Consider the following 19591-nt stretch of genomic DNA (forward strand, 5'->3'; position numbering starts at 1 on the left):
TTTACAGTGTACTATGAGTATTAGTCAGGGTCTTACGCAGAATAAATCAGTCATACAAAGATTAGACTACTGGGGTTTTTTATGGGCCCCACTGGGCGCTGGGCCCCTAGAGTTATCATCACCTTTCTCCCCTAGACAACGGCCCTGCTCACACACACTCGGACTCGGGGCTCATTAACATTCATAATCAATAATTAACCGTATTGATTAGATGAGTCGACTCTGTAAAGACGAGTTAACGAGGTGGTTTCATGTTATTGATCAGTTTTAATATTTATTATTGATCCATTAAAACTCCTCAATGATTCGTTCATGAGTAAAAGTCCTGGTCTCCTATTGGACGACGGAGGCGATGACATCACAGCCAGGTGATCGATCCACACGGTGACGATGATTCAATATAAAATGATACACAACATTTACCTCACTAACATAGTTTTGTCAAAATTTATCAATATTGATGTTAATTGTGTATTTTCTAAGTGGAAACAATTTGGCACCTTTTTCTTTTTTTTTTTATGTAATTTTTCCCAGATTTTTTGGAAAAAAATTGAAGTTTACGTCACATCACATTCCAACATACCAGTTAATTTGAAAGCCAAAGATTTACTGTTATACTATAATAATAATGATAGGAAAATGCAACACTTAATTAATTTGATTATTGTAATTGCATAAATTCCACATGAAACCAAGTTTTCCAGAGGTCGACCTTCCTTCCCTGTTTCTGAAACTGATTTCAATAACTACTTTGAATGTATTAAAAGAATGTATAATAAGAAATGTATAAACACCGTTAACATAATATGTCTTGCCTTTTTTTTCTCTTTCTTTTTTTATTTAATTTCACTTATTTTTATTATAATGTTTAAACTTCCTCTGTACTGACTGACGCATGTCATTCACTTTATGTCTCATACTGCATTTAGTTATTTATTTAGTTATGTTCTTGGTTTGAGAAGCCAGACTGTGTTTGTTCTGTCCATGGTCGATGTTCTGACTGAGACTGCAACTTTTCAATAAAGTTTTGAAAAAAAAAAAAAAAAAAGATGAGGTGATGATGTCACACAGGTGACAGGTGGAGCTGCAGCTCCGTCTAGTGGCCGGTAGAGGAACTGCAGCTGGTGGACGGTGCGTTCAGGGTCAGTAGAGCTGCGTGGTGCGTTCAGGGTCTGGTGGTGCGTTCAGGCTCAGTAGAGCTTCATGGTGGTGCGTTCAGGGTCAGTAGAGCTTCATGGTGGTGCGTTCAGGCTCAGTAGAGCTTCATGGTGGTGCGTTCAGGGTCAGTAGAGCTTCATGGTGGTGCGTTCAGGGTCAGTAGAGCTTTGTGGTGCGTTCAGGGTCAGTAGAGCTTCATGGAGGCTGAGAACATCTCCGTCAGGTCTTCCTCGTTGTGTTCTCTGGGAGACAACTTGGTCACTCGCTCCTGAACAACAACAACAACAACACAACAACAGCATCACATCAGTCATCTGAATACACTACGATTAATCGATTAGTTGTTTGGTCAATAAAATGGTAAAAACATCGTTCAGTGTTTCTCAAACCACCAGACGACATCGTCCTCAAATGTCTTGTTTTGTCCACAAACCAAAGAGAGACTCAGTTTATTGTCATAAAGGAACCAAGAAACCAGAAATATTCACATTGAAGAAGCTGAAATCAGAGAATCTGGACTTTTTTTTAATTAAAAAACGACTCAAACTGATTATTAGATTATCAGAATAGTTGATGATTGATTATTAGATTATCAGAATAGTTGATGATTAATTTAATAATCGATTATTGTTGCAGCTCTAGATCTTATTATCTAGTGTGGACTGCCACACAACAGTCAGCTTCAATGAAGGGTCAAGTGGGATAAAAAATGACAAGATCTATAAATTAACACAAGAACAGGCAGATTAATATTAAAACACTGGATCAGAAACATAACACACATATAAAAACTAAATTGGCCCATCACCATAATCCCTATAGTCATAGCAGCAGGTTCGTTACCTTTAATTGTCGGTGCAAGCTGTTTTTAGAACGGCGGAGCAGAGCCGTGAGCTGCTCAGAGCTACACTACGGAGGCTCATTATGGGATTTCTTGGTTTCCCTCATCATCAAACTCATCAAATACACAATCCAACAACTCCACAACGCTCTGGTGGACAAGTTGTGAGCTGCACATTCACCACGCTATGAGATAATAACACAACGTTACCACACAGAGTTGTTTTAGAGGGAAATACAGAGACTGTTGATGAAAAACTGTCCCTGAAGGCAACACGCATCAGTGGTTTTACATGTATTTCCCTCTAAAACAACTCTGTGTGGTAACGTTGTGTTATTATCTCATAGCGTGGTGAACGTGCAGCTCACAACTTGTCCACCAGAGCGTTGTGGAGTTGTTGGATTGTGTATTTGATGAGTTTGATGAGGGGAAACCAAGAAATCCCATAATGAGCCTCCGTAGCGTAGCTCTGAGCAGCTCACGGCTCTGCTCCGCCGTTCTAAAAACAGCTTGCACCGACAATTAAAGGTAACGAACCTACTGCTATGACTATAGGGATTATGGTGATGGGCCAGATTGACTAAATGTTGAACTATCCCTTTAACCATGTATTCCCACTGACCTGAGGGATGGTTCCTCTGACCAGCGCTGGGATGTCGTCCTTGCTGTATCCCAGCGCTCCCAGTCCGTCCTCCACCTGCAGGTCGAACAGGAACTGACGCAGCGTGTCGGACAGAACGGCGCCGGCGTCGGCACGCTTCACCTGCCGGATGTCTGCACCTGAATGCAACACAGAGAGACCGTTACTGCACCTGAACGCAGCACAGAGAGACCGTTACTGCACCTGAACGCAACACAGAGAGACCGTTACTGCACCTGAACGCAGCACAGAGAGACCGCCACTACACCTGAACGCAACACAGAGAGAGACCGTCACTACACCTGAACGCAGCACAGAGAGACCGTTACTGCACCTGAACGCAACACACAGAGAGACCGTTACTACACCTGAACGCAACACAGAGAGACCGTTACTGCACCTGAACGCAACACAGAGAGACTGTTACTGCACCTGAACGCAGCACAGAGAGACTGTTACTGCACCTGAACGCAACACAGAGAGACCGTTACTGCACCTGAACGCAACACAGAGAGACCGTTACTACACCTGAACGCAGCACAGAGAGACCGTTACTGCACCTGAACGCAACACAGAGACCGTTACTACACCTGAACGCAACACACAGAGAGACCGTTACTGCACCTGAACGCAGCACAGAGAGACCGTTACTACACCTGAACGCAGCACAGAGACCGTTACTACACCTGAATACAACACAGAGACTGTTACTACACCTGAATACAACACAGAGACTGTTACTACACCTGAACGCAACACACAGAGAGACCGTTACTGCACCTGAACGCAGCACAGAGAGACCGTTACTACACCTGAACGCAGCACAGAGACCGTTACTACACCTGAACGCAGCACAGAGACTGTTACTACACCTGAATACAACACAGAGACTGTTACTACACCTGAATACAACACAGAGACTGTTACTACACCTGAATACAACACAGAGACCGTTACTACACCTGAATACAACACAGAGACTGTTACTACACCTGAATACAACACAGAGACTGTTACTACACCTGAATACAACACAGAGACTGTTACTACACCTGAATACAACACAGAGACTGTTACTACACCTGAATACAACACAGAGACTGTTACTACACCTGAATACAACACAGAGACTGTTACTACACCTGAATACAACACAGAGACCGTTACTACACCTGAATACAACACGTTACTACACCTGAATACAACACAGAGACTGTTACTACACCTGAATACAACACAGAGACTGTTACTACACCTGAATACAACACGTTACTACACCTGAATACAACATGTTACTACACCTGAATACAACATGTTACTACACCTGAATACAACATGTTACTACACCTGAATACAACACAGAGACCGTTACTACACCTGAATACAACACGTTACTACACCTGAATACAACACAGAGACTGTTACTACACCTGAATACAACACAGAGACCGTTACTACACCTGAATACAACATGTTACTACACCTGAATACAACACGTTACTACACCTGAATACAACATGTTACTACACCTGAATACAACACAGAGACCGTTACTACACCTGAATACAACATGTTACTACACCTGAATACAACATGTTACTACACCTGAATACAACACAGAGACCGTTACTACACCTGAATACAACACAGAGACTGTTACTACACCTGAATACAACACAGAGACCGTTACTACACCTGAATACAACATGTTACTACACCTGAATACAACACGTTACTACACCTGAATACAACATGTTACTACACCTGAATACAACACAGAGACCGTTACTACACCTGAATACAACATGTTACTACACCTGAATACAACATGTTACTACACCTGAATACAACACAGAGACTGTTACTACACCTGAATACAACACAGAGACTGTTACTACACCTGAATACAACATGTTACTACACCTGAATACAACATGTTACTACACCTGAATACAACACAGAGACCGTTACTACACCTGAATACAACACGTTACTACACCTGAATACAACACAGAGACTGTTACTACACCTGAATACAACATGTTACTACACCTGAATACAACACAGAGACTGTTACTACACCTGAATACAACATGTTACTACACCTGAATACAACACAGAGACCGTTACTACACCTGAATACAACATGTTACTACACCTGAATACAACATGTTACTACACCTGAATACAACACAGAGACCGTTACTACACCTGAATACAACACGTTACTACACCTGAATACAACACAGAGACTGTTACTACACCTGAATACAACATGTTACTACACCTGAATACAACACAGAGACTGTTACTACACCTGAATACAACATGTTACTACACCTGAATACAACACAGAGACTGTTACTACACCTGAATACAACATGTTACTACACCTGAATACAACACAGAGACTGTTACTACACCTGAATACAACACAGAGACTGTTACTACACCTGAATACAACATGTTACTACACCTGAATACAACATGTTACTACACCTGAATACAACACAGAGACCGTTACTACACCTGAATACAACATGTTACTACACCTGAATACAACACAGAGACTGTTACTACACCTGAATACAACATGTTACTACACCTGAATACAACACAGAGACTGTTACTACACCTGAATACAACACGTTACTACACCTGAATACAACACAGAGACTGTTACTACACCTGAATACAACATGTTACTACACCTGAATACAACATGTTACTACACCTGAATACAACATGTTACTACACCTGAATACAACACAGAGACTGTTACTACACCTGAATACAACACAGAGACTGTTACTACACCTGAATACAACACAGAGACTGTTACTACACCTGAATACAACACAGAGACTGTTACTACACCTGAATACAACACAGAGACTGTTACTACACCTGAATACAACACAGAGACTGTTACTACACCTGAATACAACATGTTACTACACCTGAATACAACACAGAGACTGTTACTACACCTGAATACAACATGTTACTACACCTGAATACAACATGTTACTACACCTGAATACAACATGTTACTACACCTGAATACAACACAGAGACTGTTACTACACCTGAATACAACACAGAGACTGTTACTACACCTGAATACAACACAGAGACTGTTACTACACCTGAATACAACATGTTACTACACCTGAATACAACATGTTACTACACCTGAATACAACATGTTACTACACCTGAATACAACACAGAGACTGTTACTACACCTGAATACAACATGTTACTACACCTGAATACAACACAGAGACTGTTACTACACCTGAATACAACATGTTACTACACCTGAATACAACACAGAGACTGTTACTACACCTGAATACAACATGTTACTACACCTGAATACAACACAGAGACTGTTACTACACCTGAATACAACATGTTACTACACCTGAATACAACACAGAGACTGTTACTACACCTGAATACAACATGTTACTACACCTGAATACAACACAGAGACCGTTACTACACCTGAATACAACATGTTACTACACCTGAATACAACACAGAGACTGTTACTACACCTGAATACAACATGTTACTACACCTGAATACAACACAGAGACTGTTACTACACCTGAATACAACACAGAGACCGTTACTACACCTGAATACAACATGTTACTACACCTGAATACAACACGTTACTACACCTGAATACAACACAGAGACTGTTACTACACCTGAATACAACATGTTACTACACCTGAATACAACATGTTACTACACCTGAATACAACACAGAGACTGTTACTACACCTGAATACAACATGTTACTACACCTGAATACAACATGTTACTACACCTGAATACAACACAGAGACTGTTACTACACCTGAATACAACATGTTACTACACCTGAATACAACACAGATTCGATTCTTCTATGATTTTTTGGATGGTGATTCGATTTAAATTATGATTCTACGATATTGCCGATTCTCTCTATGATTTTTAGTCTTTAGCATTTTTAACATTTATCTGCACACAAATACTGTAGGAGCCTATAAATTAACATACTCCATTATAAAGTGAACTTAAACCCTTTTCAAAACCTGTACTCTCTGGATATAAAAAAGGCGAACAAATGCACATTGCACAATATTAAAAAAAAAAAAAATCAAAAAAGATTTTTTTTTTCAAAAAAAAAATCGATTTAAAAATCGTCAAAAAAGATATCGCGATATCACGCAGGCGTAGCTCACAGTCGGCCATATTGGAACGGGCAACTTGCTCTGACTCTGGCTGCAGTTATAGTCTACTTGCCAACAATGAGTACCCGGAAATGTTGAGTACCCCAAAGTCTTATGTTAGAAATATATAGTATGGGTCCCCAGTATTCAGAAACTGCCGGATGCTAACTTATATATATTGGGCAATTAGCACAATTGACATAATTAGCAACCGGAAGTGACCAGATTTAAACCGCCAGTGGGCCGATTTCGATGGATTTCAATCTGGTCCCTTCCGGTTTAGACAGCCATTTTGAATTTTGAAAATGTCAGAAATGGATTCATCATCATCAATAACCCCTAAAACCACTCCAATATTGCCCAGATCAGCCAAGTCAATTTTGTTGAAATATTGCCCATATATACAATTATGCTAATTTATGCTAATTATGTCAGTTATGCTAATTGCCCAATATATATAAGTTAGCATCCGGCAGTTTCTGAATACTGGGGACCCATACTATCTATTTCTAACATAAAACTTTGGGGTACTCAACATTTCCGGGTTCACAATGGGGCCCTATGGGCTGGCAAGTAGACTATTACAGTGCACAGTCATCTTCACTAAAAAAACGATTCATAACTCATATTCATAAAAATAAATCAGTATGTAGCTATTACTTTAACTATTTGCATAATGTCACTATAATGTTACTTTTATATAAAAAAGTACATGATTAAACTGATCCGTGATTCTAAGTTTGCTGCATCATAACTGCATAGACGTTCATAAAGAATCAAACCGTTTGGAAATGGGTTCTGGTCGTTACAGCAGAACATGCAGCAGAGGCTTAATGCTCTGAGGGAGAGTTGACCTTCCCAATATGGCCGCCAAAGAAACGGCCTATTTTCACGGCCTAAAAGAGGTTTTACCTGAAAAAAAATACACAGTTTTAGTTTTTTTCCAGGTAAAACCTCTTTTAGGCCGTGAAAATAGGCCGTTTCTTTGGGTCTGTTCACAACACTGTATGTTGTAAATCTCTGGGCAAGGCTATTATGGGCTGGCGTTGCTAACGGGAGGAGTGCAGAGAGTCTTCTACTGCAATTAAAATACTTAGGGGCTATTTGGAGATCATACAACCACACTTTAAAAAAAATGATACTACTAACACCAAGACTAGTGTGAACCAATCAGAGCGTAGGACTGTAGCTGTGTGTGCAGGTGAATGAATGGGTGAACAGGTGAAGTGGTGAACAGTTACCTAGGATCTCGGCGGCGTCCAGGTGGCGCTCCGGACACATCGGAGCGGTGAAGCTGAAGACGGCCGGAGAGGTGAGGACCACGGAGAGACCATGAGGCTGAGGACACACACACACACACACACACACACACACACACACACACACACACGATGACACATCTCATTAACAGCTGTTCTTGCAAAGTTTTATATCCACAAGTATAAATTTGCCAAAGTAAAACCCATGTTTAGTGTTTTCATGACAGAACTGGAGGTTGTAGCTATTTCAAGTCAGTTTCCTCTGCTAATAACAAGAAAGCAAATCAGAACTATAAATCTGTGCTCCCACTTTAATATCTTTAATTCAATTTAATTTCCGTTGCTCATATCCCCTGGTGTGTCTTACTTTTTTCTTTTCCTTTTTATTTTTATTTCTTATTTTTTTTTACTATTATTTATTTCTATGTATGTATGTATTTATTTTATTGTCACGTCTATTTGTTATCCAATTGTTATTAATATGATGCTCATTATGGTTTTATGCACTGTTTATGTATTTTGTAAAGCAATAATAAAGTTGTTAAAAAAAAAATATATATATATATATATATGTGTGTGTAGCTGTGATGTGTGTGTGTGATGAATGATTCACAGCCCAAAAGATCATTGGATGCCCCCCCACTCCCCTCTCTGGACGAACTGTACAACACCCGGTGTCTTTTTTTTTTAAAGCACACAATAGAATACAGATCAATGAAATCATGGAACTGCTCCTTTACCACGGCCGATAACTAAACTCACACACACACTAACATTCACAAAGCAAATAAAAAAATATCTCTGTGTGTGTGTAGCTGTGGTGTGTGTGTAGCTGTGTGTGTGTGTGTGTAGCTGTGTGTGTGTAGCTGTATGTGTGTGTGTAGCGGCGGCCTCTCACCACCAGGGGGTGCTCCACGCTGTAGCCTTTAGCTGAGTGGGTCTTCACGTTGCCAGCGATGGGGTACGACATCCCATGACTGCAACACACACACACACACACACACACACACACACACACACACACACACACACACACACACACACACACACACACACACACACACACACACACACACAGTCAGGGTGATGCAGCTGTGTGTGTGTGTTGCAGCAGCGTCTTAGTTTTACCACGGGCAGTGAACGCCTCACCACAGGTGAACTCCAGCGTTCCCGAAGCCGATCCCAGCGAAGACGCTGGCCAGGTGCATGCTGGACCGAGCCTCCAGGTCCTCAGGGTCCCGCACCGCTCTGGACCAATCAGAGCAGAGATACATCAATACATCAATAGATTAGATCAATAGATAAATAGATCAATATATTAATACATCAATAGATTAATCGATCAATTAATAGATCAATACATCAAGAGACCTGCTGTGTAAAAAAACAACAACAAAAAAGTGTCACGACTTCCTGTATCTGGCCCTTCAAAATAAAAGCCCCGTAGTCTTTCATATAGTCCAGTCACATTGATTTTGCCCTGTACCATTCAATTTTATTTTATTTAATACAGCAGAGTGATAATACATAGCAGCCGATAAAATCTGTTGAGACCTCATGACTGATGAAAAATTTGCCGTGTTGTGTGCAGTAGAATTTTGATGCATCGCAATGCATTGTAGAATCGAATCGAATCGAATCGAATCGAATCGAATCGAATCGTTACCTGGTGAATCGAATCGAATCAAATCGTTACCTGGTGAATCGAATCAAATCGTTACCTGGTGAATCGAATCAAATCGTTACCTGGTGAATCGAATCAAATCGAATCGTTACCTCGTGAATCGAATCAAATCGTTACCTGGTGAATCGAATCGAATCGAATCGTTACCTCGTGAATCGAATCAAATCGTTACCTGGTGAATCGAATCAAATCGTTACCTGGTGAATCGAATCAAATCGTTACCTGGTGAATCGAATCGAATCGTTACCTCGTGAATCGAATTGAATCGTTACCTGGTGAATCGAATTGAATTGAATCGTGAGGGCAGTACCAATGCACACCCCTAGTGGTGTTTCATGTACTTGGCGACCACGTTGAGGGCGTGGTTACCGTGGTTACCCACCGTTTCATGTACTTGGCGACCACGTTGAGGGCGTGGTTACCGTGGTTACCCACCGTTTCATGTACTTGGCGACCACGTTGAGGGCGTGGTTACCGTGGTTACCCACCGTTTCATGTACTTGGCGACCACGTTGAGGGCGTGTCGGGACCAGACGTCGCTGATGGGGTTGCTGCCCTGGTAGGCGGGGCGGAGCAGCGGGTTGGGGGGGCAGGGGCTCCGCTGGTGGTAGGGCAGCGCCGTGTACGACTCCAGGGCGTGGCTGTAACCATGGCAACACAGAGTCACACTGAGTCAACTGAGACTTAGTTGTGAGGATTAGTGACTTCAAGTCATGATGCAAAGACACAAGTGAGATCACACTGTATCCAAAATAAACGCGTTTTCTTTTAAAATGGCCGCCCACCATACTTGAGAGGCCCATCATACCTTTGCTTCTGTTGTAGCTATAATAACTGATTTGGTGTCAAAGTGAACATTTTTGGAGTCAAGGAATCCAATAAAATAGGTTCCAAGACTAAAAAAACAATGATGTTCTCCTTACCATGACAATTTGATACTAAGATAAAAACGCATGCCAAAAACACATTGCATTTAGAATGTCCATATAAACTATAATACCTTCAGCTCCTGGGTGTGATCTACAGCTTCTGAGACGACATGGAGCTGCTTGTGTGACAGGATATTGCGTTTTATTAATGTAAAAACATTAATAAAACTTTAAAAAAAAAAGATTGAAAAACATTAGGTCCTTGTTTATCATTCAAACTGAGAAACAATCCTGAAATATTGCAATCATGTTACAAATAAGCTGTAGATAAAATCCAGGAGCTGAAAGCATTATAGTTCATAGTGGAAAAAAGCATATTTTAGCTCAAATAGTCGCGCTCAAATAGTCATGGTAAGGAGAACATCATTGTTTTTTAGTCTTGAATCCTATTTTATTGGATTCCTTGACTCCAAGTTAGTTATTATAGCTACAACAGAAGCAAAGGTATGATGGGCCTCTCAAGTATGGTTGGCAGCCATTTTTAAAAAACGTGTTTATTTGGGATACAAAGTGTGATCTCACTTGTGTCTTAGGATAGATTTAGATAGATAGACGTGGACAGATGTGGACAGTAGGGATATCACGATTATACATTTTCTTGGTACGATTATTGTCAGAGAAATAATCACCGTATTATGATTATGACGATGATTTTGTAATAATCAATTTCTTTTAAACACCATGAATGTGTAAAATCAAATATAGCCAAAATATACTTACATAACTGATTGTTTACACAAAATATTTTAAATATGTATTAATATAGGACCAATTATTAATCCCCCATGGGAAATGTTTCAAATCTACACCGAATGTTTACATTTATTTAAATCTTTTTTTTTAAATTACAAATGACAGGTTTACATTTACATTCCTACCGACATACGTACATTTAAATTTACCAATATCTGCGCATTTACCTTTACTTTACCGACACGGTTCTGACATATTATCTTTTTTGGAAAGTGGCGGTATTTAGGCGTCTAGTACCACGGTTAATTGTGAAAACAAGTAATCATGACATCCCTAGTTGACAGATGTGGACAGATGTGGACAGATGTGGACAGAGGGACAGACTGACCAGAGCACGTCGAAGCCGCTGTTGGCGGCGACTCTCTCCGGCATGCTGAGTGTGTGCGTGGGGTCGACGATGCCCAGCGTGGGTCTGAGCGCTCTGCTGGCGATACCTGAGACAAGACGGCCAATCACAGCTCAGACTGACGTGATGTCATCAGGAAACGTTTCTATAGCAACCTCACCCACCTGTCTTGGCCTTCAGAGGCTCGTAGTCGAAGATGGCGACGCCGGTCGTCTCGCTGCCGGTGCCGGCCGTGGTCGGGACTGAAACACACAGTGATGGGTTTAAAGGGATAGTAGCATGTTTTTAAAGTGGGGTTGTATGATCTCCAAATAGCCCCTAAGTACTTTAATTGCAGTAGAAGACTCTCTGCACTCCTCCCGTTAGCAACGCCAGCCCATAATAGCCCTGCCCAGAGATTTACAACATACAGTGTTGTGAACAGACCCAAAGAAACGGCCTATTTTCACGGCCTAAAAGAGGTTTTACCTGAAAAATAATACACAGTTCCATTGTTCGCTATAATATAATTTGGTAACACTTTACAATAAGGGTCCCTTAATTTACGTTAGTTAGTACATTATTAAGCATTAATATATATAAACTAATGTGTTAATTAATGCTGAGTAATGCATACATAATGATAACTAATTACATTATTCAACTTTTAAATTCATTAACTAACTCTGAGTAGTAAACATGAATTAACTGCTTACTAATAGGCTACATTAATTAATGTGTTTCCTAATCCTAAGTAAAACATAATAATGATTGTTAATATATCTGTAAACAGTTAATTAATGCTTAATATGTACTTACTAAGGTTAATTAAGGGACCCTTATTGTAAAGTGTTACCTATAATTTTTTCCAGCCCTTCAAAGTGCAGGAAAAACACAGTTTTTATTTAGACCTAACCAACTGCTGATCGGCGGTTGCCATGGTTACCTGCGATGAGCGGCTTCAGCGCTCCGGTGACGGGCTTCCCCTTCCCGATGGGAGCGTTGACGAAGTCCAGGAAGTCTGCGTCGGGGTGGCAGGCGTACAGGTTGGCCGCTTTACAGGTGTCGATCACCGAGCCGCCGCCCACCGCCACGAACACGTCGAAGGACTCCTTCTTAGCAAACGAGATGGCGTCCTTAAAACTGACACACACACACACACACACACACACACACACACACACACACACACACACACACACACACACACACACACAGAGAGAGACACACATTGTAGTTGTATTTGTAGCTGTAGTCTTACTATATTAACTTTGGTTCAGACTAATGAAACATCTGTAGCTCTACTGAGTGACATCACTTCCTGTCTGAGTGGTGAGCTCACCTGGCGTCGGTGGGCTCCACGCGGACGCGGTCGTACACCTTGTACTTGACTCCGCTCCGGGCCAGAGACTCCAGCACGGCCTTGACCGGGGGCAGGAGGGACAGGTTCTGGTCCGTCATCAGACACACGTTCCTGGCCCCGAGGTTCTGCAGGTCCTGGAGCGGCACACGGAGCACACGGAGCAGACGGAGCAGACGGAGCGTTACTGCAGTGTTACTGCAGAGCGTTACAGCTGCGTTACAGCTGCGTTACAGGGGAATTACAGCACCGTTACAGCTGCGTTACAGCGGAATTGCAGCACCGTTACAGCACCGTTACAGCTGCGTTACAGCGGAATTGCAGCACCGTTACAGCGAAATTGCAGCGGCATTAAGGTACAGACACACCAACTCCGGCGGCGACGGATCCCGGCGCAACGAATCGCCGAGCGCACCGGTGAGTGGGCGGGTCTGTGTGACGTGGTGCGGAGCTTAAGTTTCACTCTGCCGTTTCCAACATGGCGGCCGGGTCACAAACGATCTCATTTTACAGTTCAACAACACACTAAAGTATGTTTCTGAACACATTTGAGGCAGGAAATGTGTAGTGCAGTAACAGAATCTTGATTCATATTTGATCAACACGGCCTAGTTTGATAGTTTGAACAAAGTTTCTGAGCCGGCCGCATTGCGTTGGACGGACGTCATTTGCATAAAGTTCAATCTATCGAACTTTATGCAAATTCACATACGGCGACGGGGCCGTCAACTGGACGTGCTGTGTCCATGATGCACCGCGCGGCCGGAGCTCCTGCTCTACATAGACAATGAATGGGATCCGTTGACTTGACGTCCATTGCCGGAGTTGGTGTGTCTGCACCTTTACAGCTGCGTTACAGCTCAGTGAGCGTCAGGTCACACTGAGGAGGAGGAAGATGAAGATGATGATGATGGTGGTTAGTTACCATGCCGATCTCTCTGCTGACTCCCTCTCCGTACCGGATGTTGGAACTGGCCATCTGACAGAAACACACAGGACAGGAACCCATCAGCACAGTGTATGAGTGTGTCTGTGTGTGCGTGCTTGCGTGTGTGTGTGTGTGTGTGAGTGTGTGTGTGTGCGTGTGTGTGTGTGTGTGTGTGTGTGTCACCTCGAAGGCGTAGTCTGTCTTGCCGACCGTACATTCTGCAGCTCCTGCAGAACCTGCAGGACAAACTCAGTTATAAGTGACATGACAGATTATTGATCAATAACACACAGATACAACACTGTTGTGTGTCTGTTAACACAAGTTGTGTTGTTGAGTTTCCTCTGGAGGTGAGGGGTCGTCCAGGTTAAGTATTGATGAAGGTGTGTGTGTGTGTGTGTGTGTGTGTGTGTGTGTGTGTGTGTGTGTGTGTGTGTGTGTGTGTGTGTGTGTACCTTGGTGGAAGGTGTGTGAGTGAGCAGGACACCTGCACCTGTGGACACAAACACACAAACACACTCGTGTCAGTCAGACAGCACCTGATGAACTCTGCTCATTCATAAAACTGTGTGTAGGAAAGATGTGTGCACGCATGTCCTACGTCCTACGTTGTGTCTCATCTTAAAGGACAAAGCAAGTCCAGAGTTGATATTCCTGTGTTTATGACACAAACGGGAGCTTTCCCACTGTCCCTGAACACACCGCACTGCAAAAATTCAACATCTTACCAAGAATATTTGTCTTATTTCTAGTCAAAATAAATCTCTTTCTACTTAAAATCAGACTCATCACATTTAAAAAGCAGCTTGTTTTTGACACTTTTTAATTTTTTCAAGCAAATTTTCCACTTTAAATAAGTAGAAAAATCTGATAGTGGAGCAAGTTTTTCTTTCTTATTACAAGCACAAAAAACTTGCTTCCACTGGCAGATTTTTCTATTTATTTCAAGTGAAATTTAGTTTGAAACAAGTGAAAATGATCTAAAAACAAGTTAATTTTAGGTGATGAGTCTTATTTTAAGTGGAAAGAGTTTAGTTTTGACTAGAAATGAGACATTTTGACAAGAAATAAGACAAATATTCTTGGTAAGATATTGAGTTTTTGCAGTGCAGAGTTGATATTCCTGTGTTTACGACACAAACGGGAGCTTCCCACTGCACCTGAACACACCGAGCGTCAACTTGGGTCTCGACTCCTCCAGACTTTGAATTAGATCTAGTTTTACAAACATGTCGGCTTGTTGAAGTAAATAAACTTCTGGCTGCATGTTTGAGTCTCCATCTGACGCTGTCTGTGGCTTTGAGGGATGGAAACAGCCTAAGCAGCAGAACTTACATCCGCTCCCATTCATTGCTGCCGTGGCGATGCGGGGACAGACACAACTACCGCAAAACAGGAGACATTAAACTGAAAACCTTCAGATTCCTTCTGTTAGACCTAAAATGTTAGAAACATACAGCCTGAGGTGAATTTACCCGGAATTGTCCTTTAACAAAGAACAAACAGCTCATTTCCTGGTTGCACATGATTCTGATCCAGGACCCGGTTCCTCTCAGTTTGGACCTGAACATTTTTAAATGGCCAGATTTCTGACCAGATCCCCCTCCCCCGCTGCAGTGAAGTTAGTTTAAAGTTGGATATTTGACAGACATTCTCTCCTTCTCAATACATTAAACATTCATAGAAAATATAAGATGTGTTCAAATGCAATAAAAAGAGGAGTGTGTCATTGAGTCAACAGGTCACATGACCTGGGAGTTATTGAGCTCTAAGGCTCAGATTTACAGTGTAAAATATATAAAAAATTCATGTGACCTGTTGGCTCAAAACCAACACTAAGCCTCCTCTGTGATACACACCTTTTTATTGCATTTGAACACATGTAATATTTTATATGAATTTTTAATGTAGCCTATTGAGGAGGAGCAAATGTCACCACAGTGAAGTTAGTTTGAAGTTGGATATTTAGATAGATAGATAGATAGATAGATAGATAGATAGATAGATAGATAGATAGATAGATAGATAGATAGATAGATAGATGGATAGATTTACTTTATTAATCCCGAAGGAATTTGACAGACATTTGCTCCTTCTCAATACATTAAAAATTCATATAAAATATTAGGCTACATGTGTTTAAATGCAATAACAACAGGTGACTAACTAACTAACTAACTCACTAACTCACTAACTAACTAACTAACTAACTAACTAACTAACTCTACCATCCTGTGTTGGTTGTCGGTGACCTGGGTTATTGAGCTCTAACGCTCATATTTACAGTATAAAATATATAAAAAATTTATGTGACCTGTTATTGGCTCAAAACCAACACAGGATGGTAAATTATCTAAGCCTCCTCTATGACACACAGCTGTTTTTAATGCATTTAAACACATTTACTATTTTATATGAATTTTGTATGAGATGTATTGAGAAGGAGCAAATGTCTGTCAAATATCCAACTTCGAACTAACTTCACTGCGGTGACATTCGCTCCTTCTCAATAGGCTACATTAAAAATTCATATAAAATATTACATGTGTTCAAATGCAATAAAAAGGTGTGTATCATAGAGGAGGCTTAGTGTTGGTTTTGAGCCAATAGAAACTAGGGGCATGTTAGAATAACATAACTGGAGCTCCCTACTAGTGTTGCATGTTACTCCACTGGCTGCTGTTTGTACATTTAACACCTGTTTATCGTTTTTTTTAATGAACTTTTTATATGTAAATGTTAGCATTTATGCTCAATAGCTCCCAGGTCATGTGATACATCTCTTGTTTTTACATTTCACATCTCTAAATATTTATTATTAATTTATTTCATGTAAATCTGAGCCTTAGAGCTCAATAACTCCCAGGTCATGTGACCTGTTGGCTCAATGACACACTCCTCTTGTTATTGCATTTGAACACATCTTATATTTTATATGAATTTTTAAAGTAGCCAATATCCAACTTCAGACTAACTTCACTGCGCCCCTCCCCCCTGCCCCTCTACACGGTGTTTACAGGTTTTAAAGTTACATTCCGGGCCGAACCGGACTACAGAAGTTTAACTCTTTACTCACGCTGCGGTCTGGAGCTGCCGCAGCAGATGCACCACCCGGTCTCTTCCCGCCATGACTCAGAACTGAAGATCCTCACGAGCTGTGGACCGAGGTCACAACAACACCACCAAGTCTCCGCAGAGGGACACACACCACTACACGCTACTTCCGTCCTGTCCTTTCAAAGTAAAAGTCTCCACCAGGGCCGTTGCTATGAATTCTGGGCCCCCTTAAAGAATACTAAAGTGGGCCCCTCCCCCTAACTTTTCCTTTTTTTTTCTTAGACTACGTATGTATTATGGTTTTTTATTTAGCCTTCTTTGTTTTGATGCTAATGCAGCATTACACTGCAAAAACTCAAGTACCTTAGCAAGAATATTTGTCTTATTTCTAGTCAAAATGTCATTTCTAGTCAAAACAAATCTCATTCTACTTAAAATAAGACTCCTCATATTAAAAGCAGCTTGTTTTTAGACACTTTTTACTTCTTTCAAGCAGATTTTCACTTGGAATAAGTAGAAAAAATCTGACAGTGGAGCAAGTTTTTCTTCCTTATTACAAGCACAAAAAACTTACTTTCACTGGCAGATTTTTCTATTTATTGTGAAAATGATCTAAAAACAAGTAAATTTTTAGGTAATGAGTCTTATTTTAAGTGGAAAGAGATTAGTTTTGACTAGAAATGAGACATTTGGACAAGAAATAAGACAAATATTCTTGTAAAGATGTAGAGTTTTTACAGTGTACTATGAGTATTAGTCAGGGTCTTACGCAGAATAAATCAGTCATACAAAGATTAGACTACTGGGGTTTTTTATGGGCCCCACTGGGCGCTGGGCCCCTAGAGTTATCACCACCTTTCTCCCCTAGACAACGGCCCTGCCTATTAATGCTGTGTTTAATTGAGCATGTAGGCCTAGATTCTATCTAGGTGTGGCAATAGAAACTGGTAGATACACAAACACCCCAGTGGAGAGACATTACTGTGTTTTATGTGATTCTGGCTCCACTGTGTTACTTATACGGACATTCGCGCTGATCTATTTAGTACACTTTCTAAGTCCTATTTTAATTTTAATTATCTTGATGATATGAATAAATTGTGTGTAATTTTAGCTGGCAAACACTGCATTAACGAATGTGCCAAAGCCTGCCACCTCATCCTCAATAGAAGACTGTCTCTCATGAGTTCTAGTTCATAAAACAATTGTTTTGTTTTGTTTGTATGGTAGCCTACTATAATGTGCGTTTTTTATTCATGATTTTATTAGTTGGTGTCTCACAACTCTCTTTTTGAGTGGTCCCCAACACTTTTAATTTTGTCAAGGGGGAACAGGTAATTTTGTAATGAATATTGTATTTTTATATTGTCTCTGGATTTTTATTGTGTGTTGTGGAGTGACACCGAAATAAAGCGTATCTATCTATCTATCTATCTATCTATCTATCTATCTATCTATCTATCTATCTATCTATCTATCTATCTATCTATCTATCTATCTATCTATCTATCTATCTATCGATGTTTAAATAACATTAATACAACGTATAAAGAAATGGTTAATAAGTTTATTCAACTGAAAATAAAACATAGACATAGTGTTTTGGCAACATGACGACTAACAACAGCCAGCTAGCTGCCTACGAGACGGTGACCTTTGACCTGCAGGCTGTAGTTCATGGTTGCTGTGATAATGCAGAGCTGTCAATGATTGATCATCCTTATCTACTGAGAAGTGTCAGAGTGGTGGTCTTGTCTATCTGTGGGTTTGTTCCTTTTGTTCTGTTGTTTCAGTTGTTTGGTTTTTGTCTTTGGAACCAACTCATTCACTAAAAACCTAAATGTCTGGTCTTGATGGATCTATCTGTGTGTTCAACTATAATAAAAACGTTCAATAAAAAAGTCTCACTCTAAAACTCGACCTTCACGTATGTTTGTTTGTTTTGGGATTCCTTATTTCAAAGATTTCATATGAACAACCAGATTAATAGTGAGTCATTGGTTTAAAACTAAACACACAGATAAGACAACACACGACAACATAGCCTACATATAAGACAAAGAAATAATCCCAGTAAAGTATTCCCATCAAACAGAATAAGGAAGAGGAACATGAGTGAGAGGAATAAAAACTGCCATGATGGAGATCAATACACAGACACCAGTTCAACTGCAACAAATCAAATCAAATCAAATAAACTTTATTTGTCTTGGGCAAGTAGCGCAGTTAGAAACAACTGCCTTGTTCATACACACACACACACACACACCAGAATATACAACAGTGTCAATGACAAGCATACACAAAAAAAGAAAGAAAGTGCGGTGCACTGCAAAAACTCAAAATCTTACCAAGAATATTTGTCTTATTTCTAGTCAAAACAAATCTCATTCTACCTAAAATAAGACTCATCACATAAAAA

The 19591-nt window shown here is 40.6% G+C and overlaps 1 protein-coding gene across 1 annotated transcript; it reads right to left on the reverse strand.

Moving 5' to 3' along the window:
* Window positions 1-501: 501 nt before the first annotated feature.
* Window positions 502-17323, reverse strand: adhfe1 (alcohol dehydrogenase iron containing 1). Its single transcript, XM_083991646.1, has 14 exons — window positions 17189-17323; window positions 14568-14605; window positions 14296-14348; window positions 14110-14163; window positions 13167-13321; window positions 12771-12967; window positions 12010-12087; window positions 11828-11933; window positions 10306-10458; window positions 9283-9381; window positions 9032-9110; window positions 8116-8212; window positions 2622-2779; window positions 502-1426 (listed from the first exon to the last, which is right to left on the reverse strand). Exons 1-14 carry the CDS (start codon window positions 17239-17241, stop codon window positions 1343-1345), a joined length of 1404 nt encoding a protein of 467 aa, XP_083847772.1. The 5' UTR covers window positions 17242-17323; the 3' UTR covers window positions 502-1342.
* Window positions 17324-19591: the final 2268 nt, after the last annotated feature.

Source organism: Trachurus trachurus, assembly GCF_905171665.1.
Source record: "Trachurus trachurus genome assembly, chromosome: 17".
Classification (NCBI taxonomy): Eukaryota; Metazoa; Chordata; class Actinopteri; order Carangiformes; family Carangidae; genus Trachurus; species Trachurus trachurus.

Coding starts and splice junctions, on each gene's coding strand:
- adhfe1 (XM_083991646.1), bottom strand. CDS start 17,241: ATGGCGGGAAGAGACCGGGTGGTGCATCTGCTGCGGCAGCTCCAGACC. Junction 11,934..12,009: donor GCCTCTGAAGGCCAAGACAG/GTGGGTGAGGTT, acceptor GTCTTGTCTCAG/GTATCGCCAGCAGAGCGCTC. Junction 9,111..9,282: donor AACGCTGGAGTTCACCTGTG/GTGAGGCGTTCA, acceptor TGTGTGTTGCAG/TCATGGGATGTCGTACCCCA.